The sequence below is a fragment of the Pseudophryne corroboree genome, chromosome 2 (genome assembly GCF_028390025.1).
Source record: "Pseudophryne corroboree isolate aPseCor3 chromosome 2, aPseCor3.hap2, whole genome shotgun sequence".
NCBI lineage: Eukaryota > Metazoa > Chordata > Amphibia > Anura > Myobatrachidae > Pseudophryne > Pseudophryne corroboree.
In genome coordinates, this window is record NC_086445.1 from 633,803,609 (window position 1) to 633,829,569 (window position 25,961).

The window sequence follows — 25,961 nt, forward strand, 5'->3', positions numbered from 1 at the left end:
GAGGAGATAGGCCCCGCCCCTTTTTCGGCTGCCTCGTCTCCCGCTCTTAACGGATTCTGGCAGGGGTTAAATATCTCCATATAGCCTCCGGAGGCTATATGTGAGGTATTTTTAGCCAAAATAGGTATTCATTTGCCTCCCAGGGCGCCCCCCTCCCAGCGCCCTGCACCCTCAGTGACTGCCGTGTGAAGTGTGCTGAGAGGAAAATGGCGCACAGCTGCAGTGCTGTGCGCTACCTTTAGAAGACTGAGGAGTCTTCTGCCGCCGATTCTGGACCTCTTCTTACTTCAGCATCTGCAAGGGGGCCGGCGGCAAGGCTCCGGTGACCATCCAGGCTGTACCTGTGATCGTCCCTCTGGAGCTGATGTCCAGTAGCCAAGAAGCCAATCCATCCTGCACGCAGGTGAGTTCACTTCTTCTCCCCTAAGTCCCTCGTTGCAGTGATCCTGTTGCCAGCAGGACTCACTGTAAAATAAAAAACCTAAGCTAAACTTTCCTAAGCAGCTCTTTAGGAGAGCCACCTAGATTGCACCCTTCTCGGCCGGGCACAAAAATCTAACTGGCTTGGAGGAGGGTCATAGGGGGAGGAGCCAGTGCACACCACCTGATCCTAAAGCTTTACTTTTTGTGCCCTGTCTCCTGCGGAGCCGCTATTCCCCATGGTCCTTTCAGGAACCCCAGCATCCACTAGGACGATAGAGAAAATCGGTATAAGAATATATTTGGGTCATTTTTGGGGACTTTAGGGGACTTAAAAAAAAAAAAACCACTTGTCCCACTCAAAGCACCCCAATATATCTATCACATACCTTGTACCGCGAAACCACAATATTGCGGCTAATTGGATACCCTTAGTATCACCTTACAAATAAACGATAACAATTTTTTTAAAAAATAATAACGATGTAGTATTGTACATTTCTCTTTACTACGCCTGACAGATTTTTAACAACGAGTTTCATTAGCTGAAAAACTAAGAGCCAAATTCCATTTAGCGTACCACACGTATGCAAAATCAGACTGTACACGAAAAAAAACAATATACTGTACTGTAATATAGAGGTCTATTAGTTGTCAAAATCAAAGTAATCGGGTCTCTTAAAAGGTGTCAAATGGACGATTTCTTTTTCATCCACTAGGGGTCACTGGAGTACTCTTGGGATATGGACGGTGCGTAGCTGGGATAGGCACATTTAAATATTTAAATTAGTAAATGTCCATCCCCTCCATACTCCCATAGAGACTTCAGTATTTTTCTAGGACTCAGTCGGGAAGGTACAAGTGGACGAAGTTCCACATATTCTTCAATCAAGATTTTATTTTTAATTTTTTCTCCTCAATCCCTTCCCAACTTATAGAGAAGCTTGGGTCCGGGATTGTTGCTGCTGCAGAAGGGCAGCAGATGGCTTGTCAGTGCTCATGAGAGGAGCCCTGTCATAGACCATAAGCAGAGGAGCTGCTTGCAGCCTCAGGCTGCATAAAGGAGCTGGACAGACCTTGGCAGAGAAACCCCGTGATTGCCTCCACTGGGTCAGGTAATGAGCGGTTAGGCAGCTCACACTGCCGCCGCTCCCTTGCTTTATATTGCTGGGGGTGTTGCTATGTGGGGACTGTATGTTTATTTATACCCTATGTGTCCCCAGCTACCCTGCCCAGCCACATATTGCACACACCCCAGCTGCCCGCTTCCTAGCCGCCAGCTCCAGTGGGCAGGGACGTGTTATGTGTGCTCCTGGCCCAGCCGCGCTGCCGCTGGGCGCTAGCTGTACAGAGTCAGCGACCAGTCTCCCAGCACTGCCGTAGAGACGCTCACTGGCTCTCAGCGTGGCGCAACCCCTACTACGGCCGCGGACAGCTCTCCCCCACACACGCTTGACGCTCCCCAGTCTCCGGCTCCACGTCCTCCTTCCTCTCCACTCCAGCAGCTATGTATTCTTAAGGGGGAGAGGGGGCAAAGCTGACCGCAGACAGCTCTGACTGCTGCCGCGGTCCGACACTGCAGGGGGAGGGGGGAGAATGCCTGCATAGAAGATAGCGGGAGGCTCCATAACTAAGCTGCATTTTAATGCAGCAAGCAGTTCAGGCTATTAAGCCTGTGTAAGGGGTATAAGTTATTTAATGGCTGCTGGACACTATCAGGCTCTTAAGCCTATGTTACCATATGTGTATGTGTCCATATATGTGAGTATGTGTGTATGTAAATAGATATGTATGTGTGTGTGTGTGTGTGTGTGTGTGTGTGTATATATATGTATATATATATATATATGCTAGAAACAAGACAAGGAGAGCGCACTGGTAAACGGAAAATCATTTACTTGGTATAAAAAAGAGTAATATCCACATACATAGCAGTAAGAGTATCCAAACTCAGCGAGGTCCACACGATCTCTGGAACAGCGCTCACCGAGCTGAAAACTGTCTCGTCGGCTCCGGACCCGGCGGGTGACGTCACAACGTCCTCAGCAGTTAGCCACGCCCAACGCGTTTCGACCTATCACAGTCTTCCCCTGACGATGTGTGGACCTCGCTGAGTTTGGATACTCTTACTGCTATGTATGTGGATATTACTCTTTTTTATACCAAGTAAATGATTTTACGTTTACCAGTGCGCTCTCCTTGTCTTGTTTCTAGCACCAATACCTTTGCTCCCTGGCTGGGAGTGGGATTGAGCAGCACAGAATTAACGTTTAATAAAGACTCTGGATACATGGACTTGCAGCGCAGGAATTGAATCCTGTTTCCATATATATATATATATATATATAAATAAAATGTCTGTATATAAAATATATACTCATAGCAGCTAATAGGGGAGAAGCACATGGCAGGACGCCATGTTAACATTCCTTCCTGGTTCTTCTTCCAGTAAGTTGCTGTCCTACAACTCTAGCCCTCCAGATGGTGTATGGGTGTTAGTCGGATCGGACAGCTTAGGTTTCACTGAGTGTAGGTTGGCCCACGTGCACTGCACTTCGGCCTTATACAGAGTCGTGTGACTTGTCTGCCTTTGTCTACTTGTCTGGGTGTACATAATGTATAAGGCTAATGCAAAAGAAAAAAAGCATCTTAGCTGCAATGTCTGTTGTTACCTGATGGAACTACCACATGCACAGTATGTCTTGACATACGCCTGCAAAAATGAACCCTTACCCTAATTCCCCTTGGGGAATGCTGGCGAATATAATGGCAGGTTTACTATCGGCATTGGCCGCTGCAACAGGCGGCTAGATCTGAGGCTAGGCCAATTCCTCCTGAGATGCCAGAAGGAAGGTCAAAGTCTAGCTCAATTCCGAAATATAGTTATTATTTGTTTTACAACTTGCCAGTTTCGGCTATGTTGCATTCTGACAATTCAAGGTCAGACCTCACATATCAAGAGGAGCATGAGGTAGGTAGAGTGGGCCAGGAGTCAGATAGTGAGGTTACTGAAAGCCCGACCATTGATAATCATAAGGTGCATTAGGTTCTGCAGTTTACGGAGACTGAAGACCCTCTTTCAAATGATGAAGTGTTATTTGCTAAACGACAGAACACCAGTGTGTTTCCTTATTCAGGATCTCTTAATACGCAGTTAACAGAGGTCAAAACTCCAGCTGCTACAACGCTTAAAAATCAGTCAGAGAGTAAGCTAGAAGCTATGCTAAAGTCAATGCATATAGCAGTAGGGGTGTTGCTTAGACCTGCTTTGGTGGGAGTTTGGGTGAATACGGCTATGATTGCGTGGTTAACACAGCTAAAGTTGTCCCTACAACAAGACCACCTTATACTTCTCATTTATAACATCTGACAATCAGCTGAATATCCATATACGTCTTCTATGGACGTCGACCAGGTTAGTTCTCCAGTTTTCAGCTTCACTAATTGCGGCACGACGTGTGCTTGGGCTGCGTTCTTGTCTAGCAAATGCAGACTCCAACCGAGAAATAGTAGCGTTGCCTTACGCTGGCTACAGGTTATTTGATCCGGAGTTGGACAAATGCATTTCTCAGGCCACTGGGGAGGGGGGTGACTCTGTTTTCCTCTAAGAGGACATAATCTAAACCAGCGTTCAAATCCTTTAGACCTCAGCCCTTTCGAGGCCGTGCTACAGGAACAACCGCACATTGTACACGTGGTAAAGAAACCACTAATACCCCTTTTACACTCGCAGTGAAGTTCATTCCCGGGAATGTGTCCCGGTATATTTGCCGGGACACATTCCCGGGAATGACCCTTTCACATTAGTGGGCTGACCCGGCATATTGCCGGGTCAGTGACGTCACCGCTGAGTCTCCCAGAGGCGGTGCTTGGAGATAATCTTCTCCAAGCACCGCCTCCTCCTATGAAGAGAATGGGTGCCGGGTCGCCTTGACCCGGTATACCCGTTTACACTGCCAGCTTCCCGGGACGGTCCCGGGTTCAACCCTGGTCGAGACCTGGGATGAAATCCCGGGATGCTCGTCCCGGGAAATGGACCCTGTACCCATTCACACTGAGAAAAATCCCGGGATGATGCGCGTTCACGTGCAATATCCCGGGATTTTTCTGCGAGTGTAAAAGGGGTATAACCGTCGTCAAGACGCCAAGCCAAGTATACCAACAAGCCAGGAGCAGGATGGGTTTCCAGCCAACGCCAATCTTCAGTTGTGCGCATCCACAGATGGGTGGATCCGCAATTTAGTGTGCAAAGGTTACAAGCTAGAGTTCGATTTTCAACACAGGTCTGCCTTGTCAGAAGACAAGAAGGCGATTCTGCAGACCGTGATACAATCTCTCGTAGTTTGAGCAGTTTGATTCCGGTCCCAGTCACCAACAGGATCACGGTTATTATTCCAGTTTTTGTCGTTCCAAAGCCAGATGGCCCTGTCAAACCAATATTGAACCTACATGGGCTCAATCAGTATCTCACTTACTACAGATTCATAATTTCGCATGATCCCAGGGAGGAGTACTTACATCACCTCGGGTATTCACGGGAAGTGATATCTGTCATGAGAGCTCCTCTGAGATCCCTGACAGGGATAATAATTCCGTGTTAGACCATCGGCTCATCAAAGCTCCGTCTCAACAGATACTCTGTCAACATGTCTTACTAACGTTTAAGGTATTAGTTCAGCACGGTTGGAGTGTCAACTACAAGAATTCAAGTCTGTTTCCATCTCAAAGAATTCAATTCCTAGGAATGATTCCCGATACGGTGGATCACCGAATTTACCTGCCAGAACACAACGAACAAAGTATTCGTCATCGGGTACAGTTAGTGCGCATTCCACGGACTGTCTCGGTGCATTTGTGCATTCGACTTTTAGGAAAGATGGTGCCGTCTTTCGAAGCACTCCAGTTCGGAAGTTTTCCGTCCTTTTCAGCTGGATGTTCTCGCAGGTCAGGCTCGCATCTACAAAGTCATCAGGTAGTGCGATTGTTTCCAAGGGCAAGTTCATAAGGTAGTGCGATTGTCTCCAAGGGCCAGAGTATCACTACTCTGGTGGCTCCAAGTACACAATGTCACACAAGGTTCGACCTCTGGAATTGGATAATTCTAACGACGGACGAGAGTCTCAGAGGTTGGGGAGCAGTGATCCAAAATTGTCAGCTTCAGAGTCTCTGGTCAGACCAAGTAAGATTACTGTCAAAAAATGTCCTGGAACTCAGGGCAATTTACAATGCGCTGCAACAAGCAGTGCACAGGCACCGGTCTCAGACTGTCCAAGGTCAGTCAGACAACGCGACGGCGGTCACATACATCAAACAAAGAGGAACTCGAAGTCGCATGGCAATGCGGGAAGTTGCTCGAATCCTCAGTTGGGTTGAGCATCACCAGATGATAGTGTCGGTAGTGTTAATTTCGGGAGTGGACAACTGGGAGGCCGATTCTCTCAGCAGTCAGGATTTTCACTAATTGCGGTACGACGTGTGCTTGGGCTGCGTTCTTGTCTGGCAAAGGCAGACTCCAACCGAGAAATAGTAGTGTTGCCTTACGCTGGCTACAGGTTATTTGATCCTGATTTGGACAAATGCATTTCTCAGGCCACTGGGGCGAGGGGGGGGGGACTAGAAGTCGCATGGCAATGGGGGAAGTTGCTCGAATCCTCAGTTGGGCTGAGCATCACCAGGTGATATTGTCAGTAGTGTTCATTTCGGGAGTGCACAACTGGGAGGCTGATTCTCTCAGCCGTCAGGATTTTCACCAGAAGTGTTCCAGATGTTGGTCCAGCGGTGGGGGTTACCCACAGGTGGATCTAATGGCATTTCGCCAAAATCAGCAAAATTCCAGTATGTGTCCATGACAAGAGATACAAAGGCAGTGGATGCTCTCATGATCGGCTGGCCGTACAGCCTTGTATATCTGTTTCCAATATTTCCGCTGCTTCCTCGGTTGCTAAAGTGGATCAAAAGAGAGTCCACAACAGTCATACTAGTGGCGCCTCATTGGCCTCGGAGAGCGTGGCTCTCGGATCTCCGCGGTTTACTCGCAGAGGATTCTTAGCCGCTCCTGTTACAACAGGGTCCGTTTCTTTACCCCGGTGACGGGTGGCGGTTGAAACCGCCCTCTTAAGACGAGAGGGTATTCCAGAATCTGTGGGACATTCCAGAATCAGTTATACCAACCATGTTAAGTGCTAGAAAGCTAGTTACGGCAGCTCATTATCACAGAATTTGGCGCGTCTATGAAGGGTGGTATGAAGCTCGGAAATTTCTGACATTATCTTTCAGATTATCCGGTCTTTTGCTAATTTTTTTACAGACTGGGTTAGATGGAGGACTGCGTTTATCTACACTAAAGGTGCAGGTCTCTGCCTTGTCAATTTACTTTCAAAGGCGTTTGGCCCTTTTGCCAACAGTATACACTTTTCTACAAGGTGCCCTCAGAATACAACCTCCATTTATACCACTTACAGAGCCATGGGACTTGAATCTGGTTTTAGATTTTTTACAGTCTTCATATTTTGAACACTTACAACAAATGGATGTTAAGTTTCTCACTTGGAAAACAGTTTTCTGCTAGCCTTAGCTTCAGCAAGGCGTGTTTCAGAATTGGGTGATTTGTCATGCAAGCCACCGTATCGAGGGTTTCATGATGATAGAGCGGAACTTCAGACGAAGCCCGCTTTCCTACCAAAGATAGTATAATTTTTTTCACATTAATTAATCAATCAATCGTAGTTCTTATGTTATCAGAAGGTTCAGGAACTTCAGCTACTTTGGATGTGCTATACACGTTTATGTAGCCCGAACGTCTACAGTACGTAAAACAGATACATTGTTTGTTCTCTAACATGCAATTAAGATGGCTTGGCCAGCTTCCAAGCAGACCTTGTCCAGGGTGCATTCCGCACGTTCTGTGGGAACGTCATGGGCAGCAGCAGGTTGTGCGACGCAACTTTGACGAGCTGCTACATGGTCATCAGGGCATGGTCATTAGTGCACACGTTTGTGCGCTTTTTTAAGTTTGATACGTTTACGGCATAAGCATCTAGCTTTGGCCGTCTAGTGTTACAGGTGCCAAACAGCTCTCCCGCCCAACAGGGAAACTTTGGTACGTCCCAAGAGTACTCCAGTGACCCCTAGCGGATGAAAAAAAAAATAGGATTTTGGTACTTACCAGATAAATCCTTTTCTTTGAATCCACAGGGGGCCACTGGATGCCCACCCAGAGCAGTTTACCTGTCTTGTGGTAAGTTCAGGGGATCTTATAGTAACACATTCTCACCGATTGTTAAGATGTTACGGTGATATCTATTATTGTGCAAAATGTTTAGTTGTCAGTTACGTTATGTGTAAACTTTAGGGTTGTTCGTTAGGTTATAATGTTATATGTAATTCTCTATTGTTCATCCTATCGCTCCTGTGCGGCTCAGTAAAATACTGAAGTCTCTATGGGAGTATGGAGGGGGTGGACAGTTACTAATTGAAATATTTAAATGTGCCTATACCGGCTACGCCCCGTCCATATCCCCAAGAGTACTCCAGTGCCCCCTGTGGATTCAAATAAAAAGATTTATCTGGTAAGTACCAAAATCCTATTTTTAGCATTTTTTAATAGTAGTAAATTAATGATAAACAGCAAGTGGTTTTTGTATAGCAAATGAAATGCTCTAGATAAATTTGGGGTGCATTAAACTGCACAGTTGATTTCTGTGTCATTTTAAGCCACTTTCAGAATTTTTTTGAAATACATCTGCAACTCCCACCTGCAAGCTTAAAACACCATTCCCATAAATACAGATCTTTTATATACCTGTCCCATATATTTTAACTAATTATTCTGCAGAATATTAGTCCCAAAAATGTAATGTCTTTATTGGACAAATTATGCTAAACGGAAACTTCTAATTGCCTAATGATTAGGGGGTATACCATGCAATGGTGCCGAGAGGGTAGTGGGGGGTGGGGGGCAACAGGTACTCTTTACCTGGGCCCATTGGAGGGTCCCGGGTACTGCTGCCCTCCCCCTGACCCGTTGCTGCAGCCACACGTCTGGTAGAGAGAGAGGACAGTCCACTGCTACATCTGCTTCACTCCCAGACTGCACACGCTGGGGAGATAGGCAGCTGCAGGGGCGGCCAGTCCTTTCACACACCTCCCCCACCCCACTGCTGCCCACCGTGCCAGCCACCCACTGGTTCCAAAACTGGCACACACCCCCCCTTCACCTATTTTTTCCCCCAATTTTATACTGACATGTCTGGCCACGCCTCCCCCTCATTACTAAATCTGTTCCCATGGGCTATGAAGCAAGTCCCAACATTGTTACTATGAAACAGGGACTTTCCCCACATTTTCACCTGCTCAGGGACTGCATACATAAAAGCGGTGTTAATTCCTATGGAGCAGTAATGCAAAAAGATAAGCAGCTGATTGAATAAATAGGATTTTAATACCTACCGGTAAATCCTTTTCTCGTAGTCCATAAGGGATATTGGGCGCCCGCTTCAGTGCGTTGACTTTTCTGCAGGTTCTTGTTCTATAGTTACCTGTTCAGCTGCTGCTGTTGTTGGTTGCTGTTGTGGAACTAGTACGATGGGGATGTCCCAAAGCTTCCAGAACGGGCGGAGACTGCTGCAGCACCACCTGCCCAAACTGGGTATCCTCTTTGGCCAGGGTAGAATTTCACAAAAGTGTTCTTCCCCGACCAGGTAGCAGCTGGGCATAGTTGCAGGTCCAAGACTCCATGGGCAGCCGCCCAGGAAGAGCCCAAAGATCTTGTAGAAGGGGCCTTTAGAGACTTAGGAACAGGTAAGGCTGCCGACACATAGGCCTGTTGGACAGTAAGCCTAACCCAACGAAAAATAGACTGCTTTGAAGCAGGACAACACTTTTTCTATCATCACCATCTTCCACTTGAGGTACTTGTCTTCTACTGTCATCAGAGGTTCAAACCAGGAGGACTGTAGAAAGTTCAACACCACAACCAAATCCCAGGGTGCCGTAGGCGACACAAAAGGTGGTTGTATGTGGAGTACCCCTTGCAAGAAGGTCTGAACTTCTGGCAATGCTGCCAATTTCTACTGGAAGAAAAGAAGTCTAAAATCTGGACCTTAATAGAACCCAGACGTAAGACCTTATACACACCAGCCTGCAGGAAATGTAGGAAACGTCCCAAGAGAAATTCAGCAGGCAGATACTTGCGTTCCTCGCACCAAGGGACACATCGCCTTCAGATAGGATGCTAATGTTTTGACGTCACAGGTTTCCTGGCCTGAACCATGGTTGCAAAAACCTTCTTGGAAAGGCCTTTGAGAGCTAGAATGTTCCGCTCAACCTCCATGCCGTCAAGCGAAGATGCCATAAGTCCGGGTAGACGAACGGTCCTTGTTGAAGAAGATCTCTTCTTAGTGGCAGAGGCCAGGGGTCTTGGACGGACATGTCCAGAAGATCCATTTACCACGCCCTCCGAGGCCAATCCGGGGCAATCAGAAGTGCCTGGACACCTTGATTCCTGATTCACTTTAGCACTCGTGGGAACAATAGAATCGGAGAAAATAGATAAGCCAGCTGGTACGACCAAGGCGTCGACAGCACGTCCACTGCCCTTGCCTGAGGGTCCCTGGTCCGCGAGCAATACCAGGGAAGTGTCTTGTTGAGACGAGAAGCCATCGTGTCTATTTGTGGGCAACCCCACCGGTCGATGACCTGCTGGAACACCAGATGGTGGATTCCCCACTCCCCCGGGTGGAGATCGTGACGACTCAGAAAGTCCGCTTCCCAGTTATCTACACCCAGAATGAAGACTGCTGACATGGCTCTTGCATTTCTTTCCACCCAGTGGAGTATCTTTGACACCTCTCGCATGCAGGCTCTGCTTTTTGTCCCTCCTTGTCGACTGATGTACGCCACTGCCGTGGTGTTGTCCGACTGCACCTGGATTGCGTGATCCTTGAACAGAGGTGAGGCTTGAAGTAGAGCACTGTAGATCACCCGAAGTTCCAGAATGTTAATTGGAAGGAGAGTTTCGTGGGCTGACCACCTGCCCTGGAACTGCGCCCCTTGGGTGACCGCTCCCCATCCTCTCAGACTCGCATCCGTCATGAGGAGGGTCCAATCCTGAATGCCAAAACTCCTGCCCTCCAGGAGATTAGAGGACTGTAGCCACCACAGGAGAGAAATCCTGGCCAGAGGTGACATCCGAATCATCCGGTGCATCTGCAGATGTGATCCGGACCACTTGCTCAGTAGATCCAACTGAAACGTTCTGGCATGGAACCTCCCATATTGGATCGCCTCATAGGAGGCGACCATCTTTCCCAACAATCTTATGCAAAGATGGATTGACTCGAGAAGGTCGGAGTACCATGTGGACCATTTCATGAAGTGTTTTAGCTTTTTCCACTGGTAGAAACACCTTCTGGACCACAGTGTCCAGCAACATCCCCAGGAACAGGAGCCACTGAGTGGGCTCCAGATGGGACTTCTATAAGTTGAGGATCTAATCGTAGTCCGATAGAAGATGGATGGTGAGGTCGATATGGAGCAACAAAAGTTCTCTGGATCTTGCCTTTATCAGAAGATCGTCCAGGTTGGGGACCACATTGAACCCCTGGACCCAGAGCTGTAACATCATCTCCGCCATCAGCTACATGAATACCCTCGGGGCTGTAGACAGACCTAAGGGTAGGGCCTGGAACTGGAAGTGATCGTCCAGTTGGGCAAATCGTAGGTACGTCTGATGAGGCGGCAAAATCAATATGGAGTTAGGCGTCCTTGATATCAAAGGAGACCATAAATTCCCGGTCTTCCAGACCCGCAATAACTGCTCGCAGGGATTCCACTTTAAACTTGAACACCCTCAAATACGGATTCCAAGACTTCAGATTCAAAATGCGCCTTACCGAACTGTCCGGTTTCGGTACCACGAATAGGGTTGAGTAAAAGCCTGTGGTAATGGAACAATGACGTGGGACTGGACCAACTTTTAGATAGCCAGTTGCAACAGAACTTGCATATCCTCCAAAGCTGGTAAGCTTGATTTGAAATATTGTTGGGGGGAAGGAAGTGGGAGTGGGGAAGTACTGTCGAACACCAACTTGTAGCCTTGAGAAACGAGCTCTCTGACCCAGGCATCTTCGCAGGAATTCTCCCAGATACGGCTGAAGTGACGCAGTCAAGCTCCCACCTTGAGATCCCCTCAGGGTGGGTGGGCACCGTCATGCGGAGGCCTTAGTGGAAGCAGAACCGGTGGACTGTTCCTGAGAACTGCTTGCAGGTTTTCTGGACTTACCTCTGGTGCCTCTGACCGCATTGGAGGCAACTCTGGCCTTCGAGCAAAATCTGTGAGATCAAAAGGACTGGACAGACGGCCCCGGATAAGAGCGTCTTGCCGGCGGGGCCCCAGAGGGGAGAAACGTGGATTTTCCAGCCGTAGCCTTGGAAATCCAGGTATCCAACTCACCCCCAAAAAGCCATTCCCCAGAAAAGGTGAGAGATTCCACAGTACGTTTGGATTCTGAGTCCGCAATCCACTGACACAACCACAAGGCTCTGTGTGCCGACACTGCCATGGCCAACGTCCTATCATTAATAATCCCCATCTCCTTGAGGGAATAACAGAGTACCCGTGTAGTATCCTGAATGTACTTTAATAGGGTGACCATAATAACTAAGGGCATATCCCCCGAGAAACCCCCCTGATTCTAAGTGGCCCAAGAATAGCATGGGTCATCCAACAACCTGCAATAACCGGTCTTTGTAAAAGGTCGGCCGCAGTGTATATAGACTTTAAGGTAGTCTCTATCTTCCAACGGAAAAGGAGACCGGGTTAGGTAGTACCGCATTCTTAGACAGGCGAGAGACAGACATACACCCCAGAGGGTTCCTCCCAAAATTTTCTACCTTCAGGAGGAAAAAGGAAAAATGCACAAAAACTTTTTTTTGTCTGGATTTTTCCAGGCCTGTTTGAATAAGTCATCTAAGGGTGTGTACACACGGTGAGATCCTTGCTATGTTCGATTTTTACTTGCGATTTCCCTTGAACTCCCCGGAGCCCAGAAAGGACAGATTTTGACTAACTTTTCTTGAGATATGGACTATGTGTGCTTACGATTTTGGCTTATGTGAGATTTTGGCTTATGTGAGATGTCATTGACATGTGAGATGAACTAGATAGTACAACGATCTAGCAAGGATTGACTTGCCTGCACAGTCTATCTTTTCTTGCGATGCCGACCTGGCGGGGCCGCGCATCGGGATCGCAAGGTGACTTTCACCTTGCGATTTGCACTAACTTTTCTTGCGATTTTGACTATATAGTCAAAATCTCAAGAAAAAATCTCACCGTGTGTACACACCTTAACTCTGGAGAATCAGGGAAAGTGACATTGGGTTTATTTTGCACAAAGAAAAACGACTGCTGTGATGCAGCATCCTCTAGGGGGAGCTTTAACACCTCCCTTCTAGCCAAAATGAGGGGTTCAATACCCTGGGAAGAATCAGGATACCCACTAACTGGATCCGGGTCATCCCCATCATCTGGTATATTATCATCTGTATCAGACAGCAGTGCAGGTAAACCACGCTTCTGGGGACCTGGATGAGAGAGGGGTGCTGTGCATCAGCCCTAGCAGCTAAATCTGCCACAGCTTGTTGCAGTAGCTGAGTTTTCTGCACATTTGCAGTGAGTTGAGATGACATATCAGACATCATGGTTTTAAAAGAGCCTAACCAGTGGGTCTCTGTACCCTCTCCCCCAACCGCTTCACTAAGTTGGGACGATTGACTACATTTCTCACAGGAGGCAGAGTCATTAGATAATGGAGAGAATCTGGTGCGACAGATCCTGCACAGTTTGTGCTTACCCATATTTCACAGTAAACACAACAACATACACACATACAGTAATAATGCAAGCCTGCCCTACTGTATGTGAGAGGAGACACAGATGAGAGAGGACACCAGCACACCCTGAGCTTGCCAGCCCCAGTGAGGCTGTCAGCTCTGTAATACACAGTAAACACTATCAAATACAGTCCTAAGTAGACACAGGACAGTGTACACAAGCGGCTATCCTCCTTTTGCTACCCAGTTGAAGAAATTTAAAGTGCACTGGCTCCTTTGGACCCAGTCTATACCCCATCGTACTAGTTCTCCTCAATATCCCTTATGGATGCAAGAGAAATGAAAATTTTGCACCTGGACTCTTTAAATTGCATGTAACCGGGTTCACCCTCCTACTTGAATATGGCCCTAAGTCTCCGTAAACGCTACAGATATAGAAAAAGTACATGTAGTCTTATAATTGCATAGTTTATGAAAAAATACTGTACACAATACACAATCAACATACAGCAAAATTCTGACATGGTCACCCAGCAGATATTTATCTCAAATTAAATGACAGGCTTTATACCATCTATAAAACTACATGGAAACTCAAGATAAAAAAAAAAATGTATAACTGTCACACATTTATATTATTGGTAGTTATTATACAAAACCCACCCATATCTGGTGGTTAGTGCATAAAACAGAAATCCACTGCAGTATACATAGTAATAATTACTATATAAATAGACAGAGCTGGTAATTAGTATACAAAGCTGTGAAAGCTACTGTACAGAACTGGTGGCAAAAGTACAAAGCAGAGCCCAATCCTGGGGACAAATATTTACCATTAATGTAATTTCAATATAAACACCATGGGCGGGAATGGAGTCTGAGTTTGCCCAGTGTGCGGGATGCCGGCCCAACTCTGACATTTTTTTAAAGGGTCAGTGATACACAAAAAAGTTTTACCTTGTAAATGAGGGCCACTTTAAAAAAAAGGCCCAAGTCCTGCCGGCATCCCGCACGTCGGGTGAACTTGTACTCCATTACATCCCGCCCCATGGCATCATAACAAATGCATTCACTCTTTAGTAGGGAAAAGAAAAACCTCTGGAAAGTATGAAGGATTGCTATCAAAATTTATAGTGAAAAAAAATATGGGTAGAATTTGGTTTTATGGAGTCTATTTACTAAGCCTTGGATGGAGATAAAGTGGACAGAGATAAAGGAGCAGATGATTAAGTCTGGAGAAGTGATAAAGCAGTGATAAGTGGAAGGTGACAACACACCAGCCAATCAGCTCCTGTCAATTTACCTTGCATTTATCACTTCTCCAGGCTTAATACATCTGCCCCAAAGTACCAGCCACCCAGCTCCTAACGGTCATTTTTAAAATATGGCAGTTAGGAGCTGATTGGCTGGTGCAATTTATCTCTCACAGTAAATTTTTATCTCTCATTGATAAATAAGGGCAATAGTCTGTAACATGGTAGTTAGTAAATAAGGAGATTTATGGTAAGAACTTACCTTTTTTAAATCTCTTTCTGCGAGGTACACTTGGTTCCAAAGGGATAACATCGGGGTGTAAAGTTGGATCTTGAGCCGAGGCACCAACAGGTTAAAAGCTTTGATTGTTCCCAAGATGCACAGCGCCATCTCCTCTATAACCCCGCCTCCGTGAACAGGAGCTCAGTTTTGTTACCAGTCCAATGCAGTAGCAGGTAAAAGAGATGACAACCGTTAGTAGCCACATACACCACATTCTTACGACAGGAGAAGGTATCAGCAGCTATTGCCAAACAAACCCAAAGAAGCTAAGTGCGTAAGGGTGGGAGCCCTGTGGAACCCAGTGTACCTCGCAGAAAGAGATTTAACAAAGGTAAGTTCTTACCATAAATCTCCTTTTCTGCTGCGGGGTACACTGGGGTTCCACAGGGATAACATCAGGGATGTCCTAAAGCAGTTCCTCATGGGAGGGGACGCACTGTAGCGGGCACAAGAACCCGGCGTCCAAAAGAGGCATCCTGGGAGGTGAAAGTATCAAAGGCATAGAACCTTATGAACGTGTTCACTGAGGACCACGTAGCTGCCTTGCACAATTGTTCAAGGGTCGCACCACGGCAGGCCGCCAAAGAAGTTCCAACAGACCAAGTAGAATGGGCTTTGATGGTAGCAGGAGCTGGAAGGCCATATAAGTATGTGCAATCACCATTCTAATCCATCTGGCCAAGGTCTGCTTGTTAGCAGGCCAGCCACGTATGTGAAAACCAAAAAGGACAAAGAGGGAATCAGATCTCCTAAGAGAAGCTGTCCTCTTCACATAAATACGGAGAGCCCGTACCACATCCAAAGACTGCTCTTTGGAGCATAAACCTGGAGAGGTAAAGGCCAGAACCACAATCTCTTGATTAAGGTGGAAAGATGACACCACCTTAGGCAGATAACCTGGGTGAGTTCTAATAACTGCACGGTCACGGTGAAAAATCAGAAAGGGTGACCGACCCAAGTCTGAAACCCGTACAGCAGATGCAATAGCCAGCAAGAACAAGACCTTAAGAGTAAGCCACTTAAGGTCCACAGACTCAAGAGATTCAAAAGGAGACTCTTGTAAGGCATCCAGAACAACCGACAAATCCCAAGGAGCCACAGGCGGAACATAGGGAGGTTGAATCCGCAAAACACCTTGAGTGAGTGTATGAACATCAGGCAGAGTTGCAATTTTTCTCTGAAACCATATTGACAAGGCAGAAATATGAACCTTGAGGGAGGCCAGACTAATGCCTAAGTCCATTCCCTGAAGCAGGAAAGCCAAAATTTTAGCAGTACTGAACTTGTATGCATCATAATTGTTAGTCGCACACCAGGCGAAGTAAGAATTCCAGACCCTATGATAAATCCGAGCAGAAGCTGGTTTACGGGCCTTCAACATAGTTTGAATGACAGCCTCAGAAAACCCTTTGGCCCTCAGTACGGAAGCTTCAAGAGCCACGCCGTCAAAGCCAGCCGGGCCAAATCCTTGTAGACACAAAGGCCCTGAACAAGGTGGTCTGGGCGCTGCGGAAGCAGAATAGAAACCTATATCAATAGACCCAGCAAAAGAGCCTTCATCCGATGAAGTATCTGTAACATGAGTGGACTGTGAGGATATAAGGGCCCGCTTAGAGGACACTTTGGTCTTAGGCGGGTGAGGGTTAGGATTTTGCTTAGCCAAAGACTGATTTAATTGCTGTAACTGAGAGGACAGAGCATCTGCCCATGGTGGATTAACAGCAGAAACAATATGTGGCTGTAATGGCACAGGAGGTCCCATAGGGGGTGCATGTCTAGTTACCAGCGTAGTCAGTAAATTAGAGAATGTAGCCCACGGTGGGTCAGTAGTTACCCCCCACACAGGAAACTGACAAAGGGGTACACAGCCCCCAGCACCTGAACCCTCAGCGGCAATATTTTCCTCAGACACATCCGGGGAATGAACATTGCCAAACGCATGGTCTGCCACCTCACCCTCGCCCTGACGAGCTGACATTATATGAAAACGTTACCGTAGAGTGGAATAGTACAATAAAAGCAGACCGAATACTTAACAAAAATCCCCCCAGATAGTGTGACTACAGGCAGAGCACACATGGAGGATTTAAGAGGTAAATGGTGACTGTAAAACACAGAGAAAAGACCAAAAAAGTATATCCTGTGAAAATCACTTTATTATATGAAAACCCTGACGCACATAGCCCCCTTCAGGGTACAGAATACAGGGATAGTAGTAGATGTGAGATACACGGAATGGAAATCACACAGCAGCTATTGGCACAAATACACAGCCACATATACAATGCAGAAATTATCACAGATAAAAATAAAACTGCACTGACTAGCAATACTGTAGTAACATCACTACACAAGTAAAGCTAATTAGGTATACAGATAGATATAGCAATGCACAGTAAACACTGGATGTATATCACAGGGTACTTGTACTAAATAACCCTGACAAAGTGCACTTGATCTTAACGAACACTGTCTAAAGACATGTAGAATACTTAATTGTACTGTAAATGCACAGCGCTGCTGATACAGGCGGCTTTACAGAGGTAGCATTGCCCAGCAGTCACAGATCAGCGCAGCTGTGTGTGTAATGGCGCCCAAATGCTGACAGGGAGTGAGGGAGAAAGAGAGATGCAGCTCCAGGGCGGGAACATTAGCAGTAAATGGCGCCCTGGGTCTGGGGGAGGGGCTACAGGTCAGAACCAGATTCCCTTGCTGGACTTTACCACCAGTACTGCAGGCTTTAAATAAACGGACTTATGCAAAAATCCAACCTGTGCCCATGCCCTGGTGGTCAAATGGGGTCCCTGCACGGCCACAGTGTCTACTCCAGCATGCGCAGTCCACCTCCCAAGGACTGCACCAGATCGCGGTTTGCAGCGGGTCTCAGCGGCCACGCGTGTGTGCCCTTATGAGAGAACCGGAGCCTCCGCTGTAGTTACCCGGCAACCAGGGCGCAGGAGTTTATAGCGCCGCTGGGAGGTGAGGGAGCCGCAGCATGATGTGTCAGAATGAGACATAGCACTTTTAAGTGCCTATGCTGCGGCTCTGAAGTCTTCTTTCTTCACTTGAAAGCTCTTTTCAGGGCTGCCCAGCGCAGCCCTCCCTGTTAGCCTGCACTGCAGGCACCAACTTACAAACTGAGCTCCTGTGCATGGAGGCGTGGTTATAGAGGAGTCAGCGCTGTGCATCTTGGGAACAGTCAAAGCTTTTAGCCTGTTGGTGCCTCGGATCAAGATCCAACTCTACACCCCGATGTTATCCCTGTGGAACCCCAGTGTACCCCGCTGCAGAAAGATCCTTATGTCTTTAAGGGATCTATTTATGAAGCAGTGAAAAAGTGTGGAGAAGTGAGCCAGTGGAGAAGTTGCCCTTGGGAACCAATCAGCATTGTGAAGTAACATTTATAATTTGCATACTATGCAATTGTATGAAGCAGCTAATTGGTTGCCATGGGCAACTTCTCCACAGGCTCACTTCTCCACTATTTCACTGCTTCATGAATAGACCCCTAAGTACCACAGCAACAATGTTGTAAGACTCCTTTGCACAAAAGCATTAACTGCTCAATTGCCATGCCCTCAGATGAGGTAACTGAATTGGGATGTAAAATTAGTCCCTGGTGCAGCAGATCTGTCAGAGGTATCGAATGACAGGACTGTCCTAGATGGATTAGCCAAGTCATAACAAACCACGGATGGCATGACCAAAACAGAAGCAGTACTGATATCATTACTGCTGCTTCACCAACCTATCGTAGAGTAGGGACAATAAGAGGAAAATTAAGGTATAAATGCCCTAATTGACAAATCATTGTAAAAAGAATAAAAATGAGTTGCTGAGTTTCATCCGTATCTGCTGCTCACTGATAACTGGTATTAAAATGTAATTGTGTGACTGGATGTTCCCAGATTCGCAGCCTGGTCCTTTACCTAATCCCAGATGGCGCTACGCCGGGACCCAAGTAAGCGCCTACTCTACGGAAAGAAAAACCACTAGCCTGATCTACCTAAATTACAGACAGGAATAGACACGGGAAGTGGAGGAGCTATATTACATACTGTCATTGGGATTTTTATCTGACCTATAAAGGAAACTACCAATTATAATGGTTTCTATGGTTGACTGAAAAGTAAAGCAATCTAACCTGCATAGACTGTGTCTGCTAAAGGTCATGGAAAAACACACTTTTCCACATCTTACTTAAATACAAAATCATTAAAACCAGACAAATTCTCCTTTACCTTGATCATCAGGTCTTTTGGTCTCGGCAGTAAGTAGCAGCTCATATGGGTTCTCCTCCTCCTCGTGACTAATGTGTCTATTTCCAAGGGCCTTATGGGGAGAAAAAAATTAGTGTTGTGATTTCTCATCATATGATTTTGTAACTGGCAACCTGTCAATAACTTTTAATGCATATTAACCAATGAGATCTTACCCAGAAATCCTAGCTATCTGCAGCTGGGCAGTATTATGTATCAGAAGTCAGTCAAGAGCTGTAAGTAACGTGTTCTAATTTATTACAACTATTCTGGTTGTCTTGCATTCAGAGACTTCTTATAGTCTAATGAAGTTCTACAAAGGAAATGCAATGTGGGCCCTTGAAACCAATTACAAGTATGGCACATAGGGGCAGATGTATTAAGCTTGTAGAAGTGATAAAGCAGTGATAAGTGCAAATTGATAATGCACCAGCCAATCAGCTCCTAACTGTTAATTTACATATTGGAGCTGATTGGCTGGTGCATTATCACCATGCACTTATTACTGCTTTTTCACTTCTCTAGGCTTAATACATCTGCCCCATTATTAGCAGATTCTAACTGATTGTACCAGGTAAATAAATAATGCTATGGACATGGGAGCAGTTTTACAGTGCATCCAGAAAGTATTCACAACACTTCACTTTTTCCACATTTTGTTATGTTACAGTCTTAACTGGAATAAATATTTTTTTTCACTCAAAATTCTACACACATTACCCCATAATGACAATGTGAAAAAAGTTATTTTAAGATTTTTGCAAATGTATTAAACATTGAAAAAAACTAAGAAAACCACAAGTATTCACAGTCTTTGCTCAATACTTTGTTGATGCACCTTTTGCAGCAATTACAGCCTAAAGTTTTTTGGAATATGATGTCACAAGCTTGGCACACCTATCCTTGGGTAGTTTCGCACATTCCTCTTTGCAGCACCTCTCAAGCTCCATCAGATTGGATGGAAAGCGTCGGTGCACAGCCATTTTCAGTTCTCTCCAGAGACGTTCCATCAGGGTGTGGTATGGTAGATAGACTAGACTTACACTAGGTTGACAGTGTCTAGGTCGACCACTATTGGTCGACAGTAAGTACGTCGACAGGGACTCTAGGTCGACATGTACTAGGTCGACATGAGTTTCTTAAATTTTTTGGGTGTCGTTTTCTTCGTAGAGTAATGGGGAACCCCAATTAGTGCACCGTATCCCCTCGCATGGCTTGCTTCGCTCGTCATGCTTCGGGCAGGTTGCCGTTCTCAACTATAGTCCACGTGGATCGAACAGTATGAAAAAGTTTTTTTTTTAAATGAAGAAAAAAAATGAGAAAAACTCATGACAACCTTTTGTCATGTCGACCTAAAATCCCTGTCGACCTAGAAACCATGTGAACCTACTTCCTGTCGACCAATAGTGGTCGACCTAGACACTGTCAACCTAAGTCTTGTCGACCTAAAGACCGGATCCCGTTCAATCGGATTCAAGACTAGGCTCTGACTGGGCCACTCAAGGACATTCACAGAGTTGTCCTGAAGCCACTCCTTTGATATCTTGGCTGTGTGCTTAGCATCGTTGTCCAGCTGAAAGACGAACCGTCGCCCCAGTCTGAGGTCAAGAGCGCTCTGGAGCAGGTTCTCATCCAGTATGTCTCTGTACATTGCTGCATTGCTCTTTCCCTCTATCCTGACTAGTCTCCCAGTTCCTGCCCCTGAAAAACATCCCCACAGCATGATGCTGCCACCACCATGCTTTACTGTAGGGTTGGTATCGGCCTGGTGATGAGCAATGCCTGGTTTCCTCCAAACATGACGCCTGGCAATCATTGACTCATCAGACCAGAGAATTTTGTTTCTCATGGTCTGAGAGTCCTTCAGATGCACTTTGGCACACTCCAGGCAGGCAGCCATGTGCTTTTTACTAAGGAGTGGCTCCGTCTGGCCACTCTACCATACAGGCCTGATTGGTGGATTGCTGCAGAGATGGTTGTCCTTCTGGATGGTTCTCCTCTCTCCACAGAGGACTGCTGTAGCTCTCACATAGTGACCATCTGGTTCTTGGTCACCTCCCTGACTAGGACACTTCTCTCCCGATCGCTCAGTTTAGACTAGCACTAGGAAGAGTCCTGGTGGTTCCGAACTTCTTTCATTTACGGATGATTGAGGCCACTGTGCTCATTGGCACCTTCAAAGCAGCAGATATTTTTCTGTACCCTTCCCCAGCTTTGTGCATCGAGACAATCCTGTCTCGAAGGTCTACAGACAATTCCTTTGACTTCATGCTTGGTTTGTGCTCAGACATGCACTGTCAAGTGTGGGACCTTATATAGACAGGTGTGTGCCTTTCCAAATTATGACCAATTAACTGAATTTACCACAGGTGGACTCCAATTAAGCTATAGGAACATCTGAAGGATGATAAGTGGAAACAGGATGCACCCGAGCTCAATTTTGCGCTTTATGTCAAAGGCTGTGAATACTTATGTACATGTGATTTCTTATTTTTTCTATTTAAAATAAATTGTGTGTGTAGAATAATGAGGGAAAAAATGAACTTTTTTCTATTTTGGAATAAGACTGTATGATAACAAAATGTGGAAAAAGTGCTGTAAATACTTTCCAGATGCACTGTATATATTGGACATTGTCCCAAGGGAAGTGAAAAAGGGGGGATAACCAAAGCACAGGATATATACATGTGTCATAGAGGGTAGGTCTTATTTAGAGTGTCAAGATAATAAAGTCCAATACGGGTAAGAAAATTCAAACACTGGAAGTAGTAAAGATGAAGAGAAAAATAAAAAGTACTCCTTGCTAGAGCACTCACCTAACCCAAAATATTAAAACTAAAACTTAGCATTTATTGGTATGTATTAAAAAAAAACCCACACACACACATCCGTAAATGCATGCTATAGAAGGAAATCAAATACAATTATATAAATAAAAATTCTTGGCAGTGACCCCAATTTTCCACCTGAAAAATGGGCCACAGAGGTCTGTCTTCAACTATCCGGGATGCAATAATCCCAGATAAAATCAGTTAAATCAGTGCTTCTCAAACTCCCATGTAGAGCGCGCCATGTGTAGGATAAGGAAGAGTTATGGTAAAACTTACCTTCGTTTTTCTTCAAGGTCCATGGGAGCCACAGAGTTATTCCTTAACCTTGAGTATGATCTGGTGGTGGAGGAGGATTGCACCTAACGATAAAGCTTTGTGAAGGTCCCAGGATACAGTGGGCTCCTCTGCCTTCATAACCCACCCCCATGCTCAGGCACATCAGTTTTAGTTAACAAGACCAAAGCAGGAGCTGGAGAAGGAGAGCAGTATGGTACACAGGTACACAAAAAAACAAAAAAAAACAAACACACTTTCATACAGAAGAGAAGGGAACTGGTGACCGTAACGCAACCCCATTGAAAAAGAGTTAACAAAGGTACATTTTTTTCATAACTCTTTCTCGTCTTAGTCTTCGGGGTCCATGGTCTCCATAGGGTTAATCCTTAATCTTGGGATGTCCCAAAGCAGTTGTAATAGGGAGGGAATGCCTCTAACTTGAAAGGAGGACTTTGCGGCCAAAAGTTGCATCCTGAGAGGCAAACCTATCAAAGGCAAAGTACCTAAGAAACGTGTGGGCAGAAGACCATGTAGCAGGCCCTGCATAATTGTTCATCAGACACTACACGTCGTGCTGCCCACGAAGGACCCACAGAGCAAATAGAATGGTCCGTCACTGTATTTGGAACAGGAATATCAGCCTGGAAGTACACCTGTGAGATGGTCATGCGAAGCCAACGTGCCAATGTCTGTGTATTGGCAGGCCAGCCCCATTTTTGGAATCCGTAGAGGATGAATAATGAATCCGTTTTTCTAACAGAACTAGTTCGGTCGACGTAGATCTTAAGAGCACGGATCACATCCAACGAAGCTTCCTCTGGTGAGAGACCAGGTTCCTGGAAGGCCGGTACCCCAATTGATTAGTTGATATGAAATTTAGACACTATCCACACTTAGTTCGAAGGACCGCCCAGTCCTGGTGGAATATCAGAAATGTGGAGCAACAAGAGAGCTCCCAAGCCAGAGACTCTTTGGACTGAGGCACTAGCCAGCAGAAAAAGTATCTTGGCGGTGAGTCTTTTGAGGTCAACCTGTTCCAGAGGTTGAAAAAGGACTGTGTTGTAAGTAGGAAGAACCAAGGAGAGGTCCCAAGACGCTATCGGAGGGATGAATGGAGGACCCCCTGAAGGAAGGTACGTACATCTGGTAAAAGAGCCAGTCACTTCTGGAACCAAACCGAAAAAAGTTGAGACCTGTACCTTGAGAGAAGCCAGGCGGTGAGCCATGGCCAGACCTGTCTGCAAGAAGGCTAACAACTTAGGGATCTGGAGAACCTTAGGGTCATAGTTACAATGAGTACACCACTGGAAATAGGAGTGCCAAATCCGGTGATAAATGCGAGCGGAGGCCGTTTCAGAGCCTGAAGCATAGTCTGAAACACCGCACTGGAGAAACCTTTTTCTCTTAGGAGGATGTCTCAAGAGCCACGCCGTCAAAGACAGACGAGGGAGGTCTGGATGGAGGCAGGGCCCTTGGGAGAGTAGGTCCGGATAAAGAAGTAAAGGAAAGTCTATAGAGAGACCTCAGTGTAGAGAAAAGAAACATCTTTTCTGTTTTACCAGTCTCTCAGGTAGTTGCCCATGAGTCTGCGAGTTCTTTCTTTTAATATAAAAGGGCTCAAAAGCCCCCACAAAAAAGGAAAACTCTTTGCCTCTCAAACTCCACAAGGGTGACCTGTTTTTTCTCCAGGAGACTCACTTCTTACACAACTCCCATCCTGACCTATGATGTAAGCTATACCCTGACTCCTTTCATGCGTGCGACCACACTGCTAAAAAACAAGGGGTCGCAATCATGATTGCTCGTCACCTCACCTTTGAATTTATGGATTCCCACACTGACAAAGGGGGCCGCTTCCTTATATTGGTGGGGAAACTTAATAATAAGCTATGTACGCTGGTTAACATATATGCCCCAAATCAATGGCAAGATTTATTTTTTATCAAGTTAGATACCCTCCTGACTCGATTTTAACAGGAAGAACTCATTCTCGCTGGAAATTTTAACTCTGTTCTAAACCCCACATTGAACTGTTCTGCCTCAGTACCCTCAGCCCCTTCATCGGACTCCCTCCATTCTAGGGCTCTCCTCCGTCTCATGAAGTCCCAGCTCCTCTACAACTCCTGAAGGATGAAGGATCCGTTTGCGCGTGATTACACATTCTATATCCCACCCCACAATTCCTACTCCCGCATCGATATGATCCTGCTCAGTTACGAATTTGCTCTGAATCTTCAATCTGCCCTTATTCACCCACTTTGGTCCAATCAGGTTTCCTATCTCTTGTGATATCTCCAGTTTACTCTCTCGCCCTCGTCCTATGACTTGGCACCTTAATGATTCTTTGCCCCACAACCCTGAGGTCCTGTCCCATCTTCACAGCCAGCTTTCAGACTATTTTGCTCTGAATGACTCTCCTGATATTTCTAGATCCACTCTTTGGTTAGCACAGAAGGCAGTCCTCCGGAGGCATTTGATCAGCATGGCTTCCAAGAATAAAAAGCAATACCTTACCTAGTTTAATGCACTTTCCAACAAACTTCACGACTTAGAATCACAGCATAAATCGTCTTCTGACCCGACTATTTTATCTGAACTCCGCACAGTTAAGGCGGAACTTGATATCCTTCTCTCTAGATAAGTGGTTAAACGTCTTAAATGGCTTTGGCAATCTTTCTATGAGAAGGGGGACAAAGCAAACAAGATCCTAGCAACACAACTTCGATCTACTAGAGTCCGAAACAATATCATATCGATTAGAGGCCCCCACAACAGATTGACTCATGACCCTGTTGCCATTAGAGCCACCTTTCAAGCCTACTATACTGACCTGTATAACCTCTAATCTCCATCCCACTCTAACCTGATTTCTGGCTTCCTTTCCGAAGCTAATCTCCCCAAATTATCTCAAGATGCTTTGGACCATCTTAACAGTGAGATCTCTGTCGAGGAAATTGCTCAGACTATACATACTCAAAAAACTGGCAAAATCTCCTGGCCCAGATGGGTTTCCAGCCCTGTATTATAAAAAGTTCTCTGACCTCCTCATCCCTCACCTGCAGTCCCTTTTCAATCAAATGATACATGGCGACGCTTTTCCTTCTAAGATGTTGGAAGCCAGAATTCTTGGGATCCCTAAGGAAGGTAAAGATCAGCTTAACTGTTCTAGCAATCGTCCTATTTCCCTCCTGAACCTAGACTTAAAGATATTCGTTAAAATTCTGGCAAACCGTTTGAACCCGTATCTCCCATCCCTGATCCATTATGACCAAGTGAGGTTTATGCCAGGTCTCCAGGCGAGAGACAACACCAGACGCGCTGTCGATCTTATTCATATCTCAAACTCCAGCAAATCCCCTATTATTATGCTTTCTTTAGATGCTTAAAAAGCTTTTGATAGAATCTCCTGGAGTTTTCTGAAATCTGCTCTTGCAGCCCATGGCTTGTCTGGTGACTTCCTCACTGGTCTCCTGTCACTATACTCTACCCCTTCCGCTACAATAGTGATAAATGGCGTGCAGTCTGCCCCAGTCCGTATCGCTAATGGCACACAGCAGGGATGCCCCCTATCACCACTTATATTTGCCCTTCTAATTGAACCTCTGGCTTCCCAAATTAGATCCCATCCCGATATACATGGCGTCAAAGTGGGCCATACCGACCCCAAAATCTCTCTCTTTGCGGACGATATTCTCCTCTCCCTGACGCAACCAGCTATATCTCTCCCGAACCTATTTTCAGTCCTCCGATCTTATGGTGTTGTTTCGGGCTATAAGATTAAACTTTTCCAAGTCGGAAGCCATGC

At 46.0% G+C, this 25,961-nt stretch overlaps 1 protein-coding gene across 6 annotated transcripts in view; it reads right to left on the bottom strand.

The window, feature by feature from the left end:
* ANKS1A (ankyrin repeat and sterile alpha motif domain containing 1A) overlaps positions 1-25,961 on the bottom strand; it is a 599,988-nt gene that overhangs the window by 142,253 nt on the left and 431,774 nt on the right. For all 6 annotated transcript variants that reach the window (XM_063954919.1, XM_063954917.1, XM_063954921.1 and 3 more), the window contains one exon: positions 19,032-19,122. In XM_063954919.1, coding sequence (XP_063810989.1) covers positions 19,032-19,122 — 91 coding nt within the window. The remainder of the gene's footprint in view (positions 1-19,031; positions 19,123-25,961) is intronic.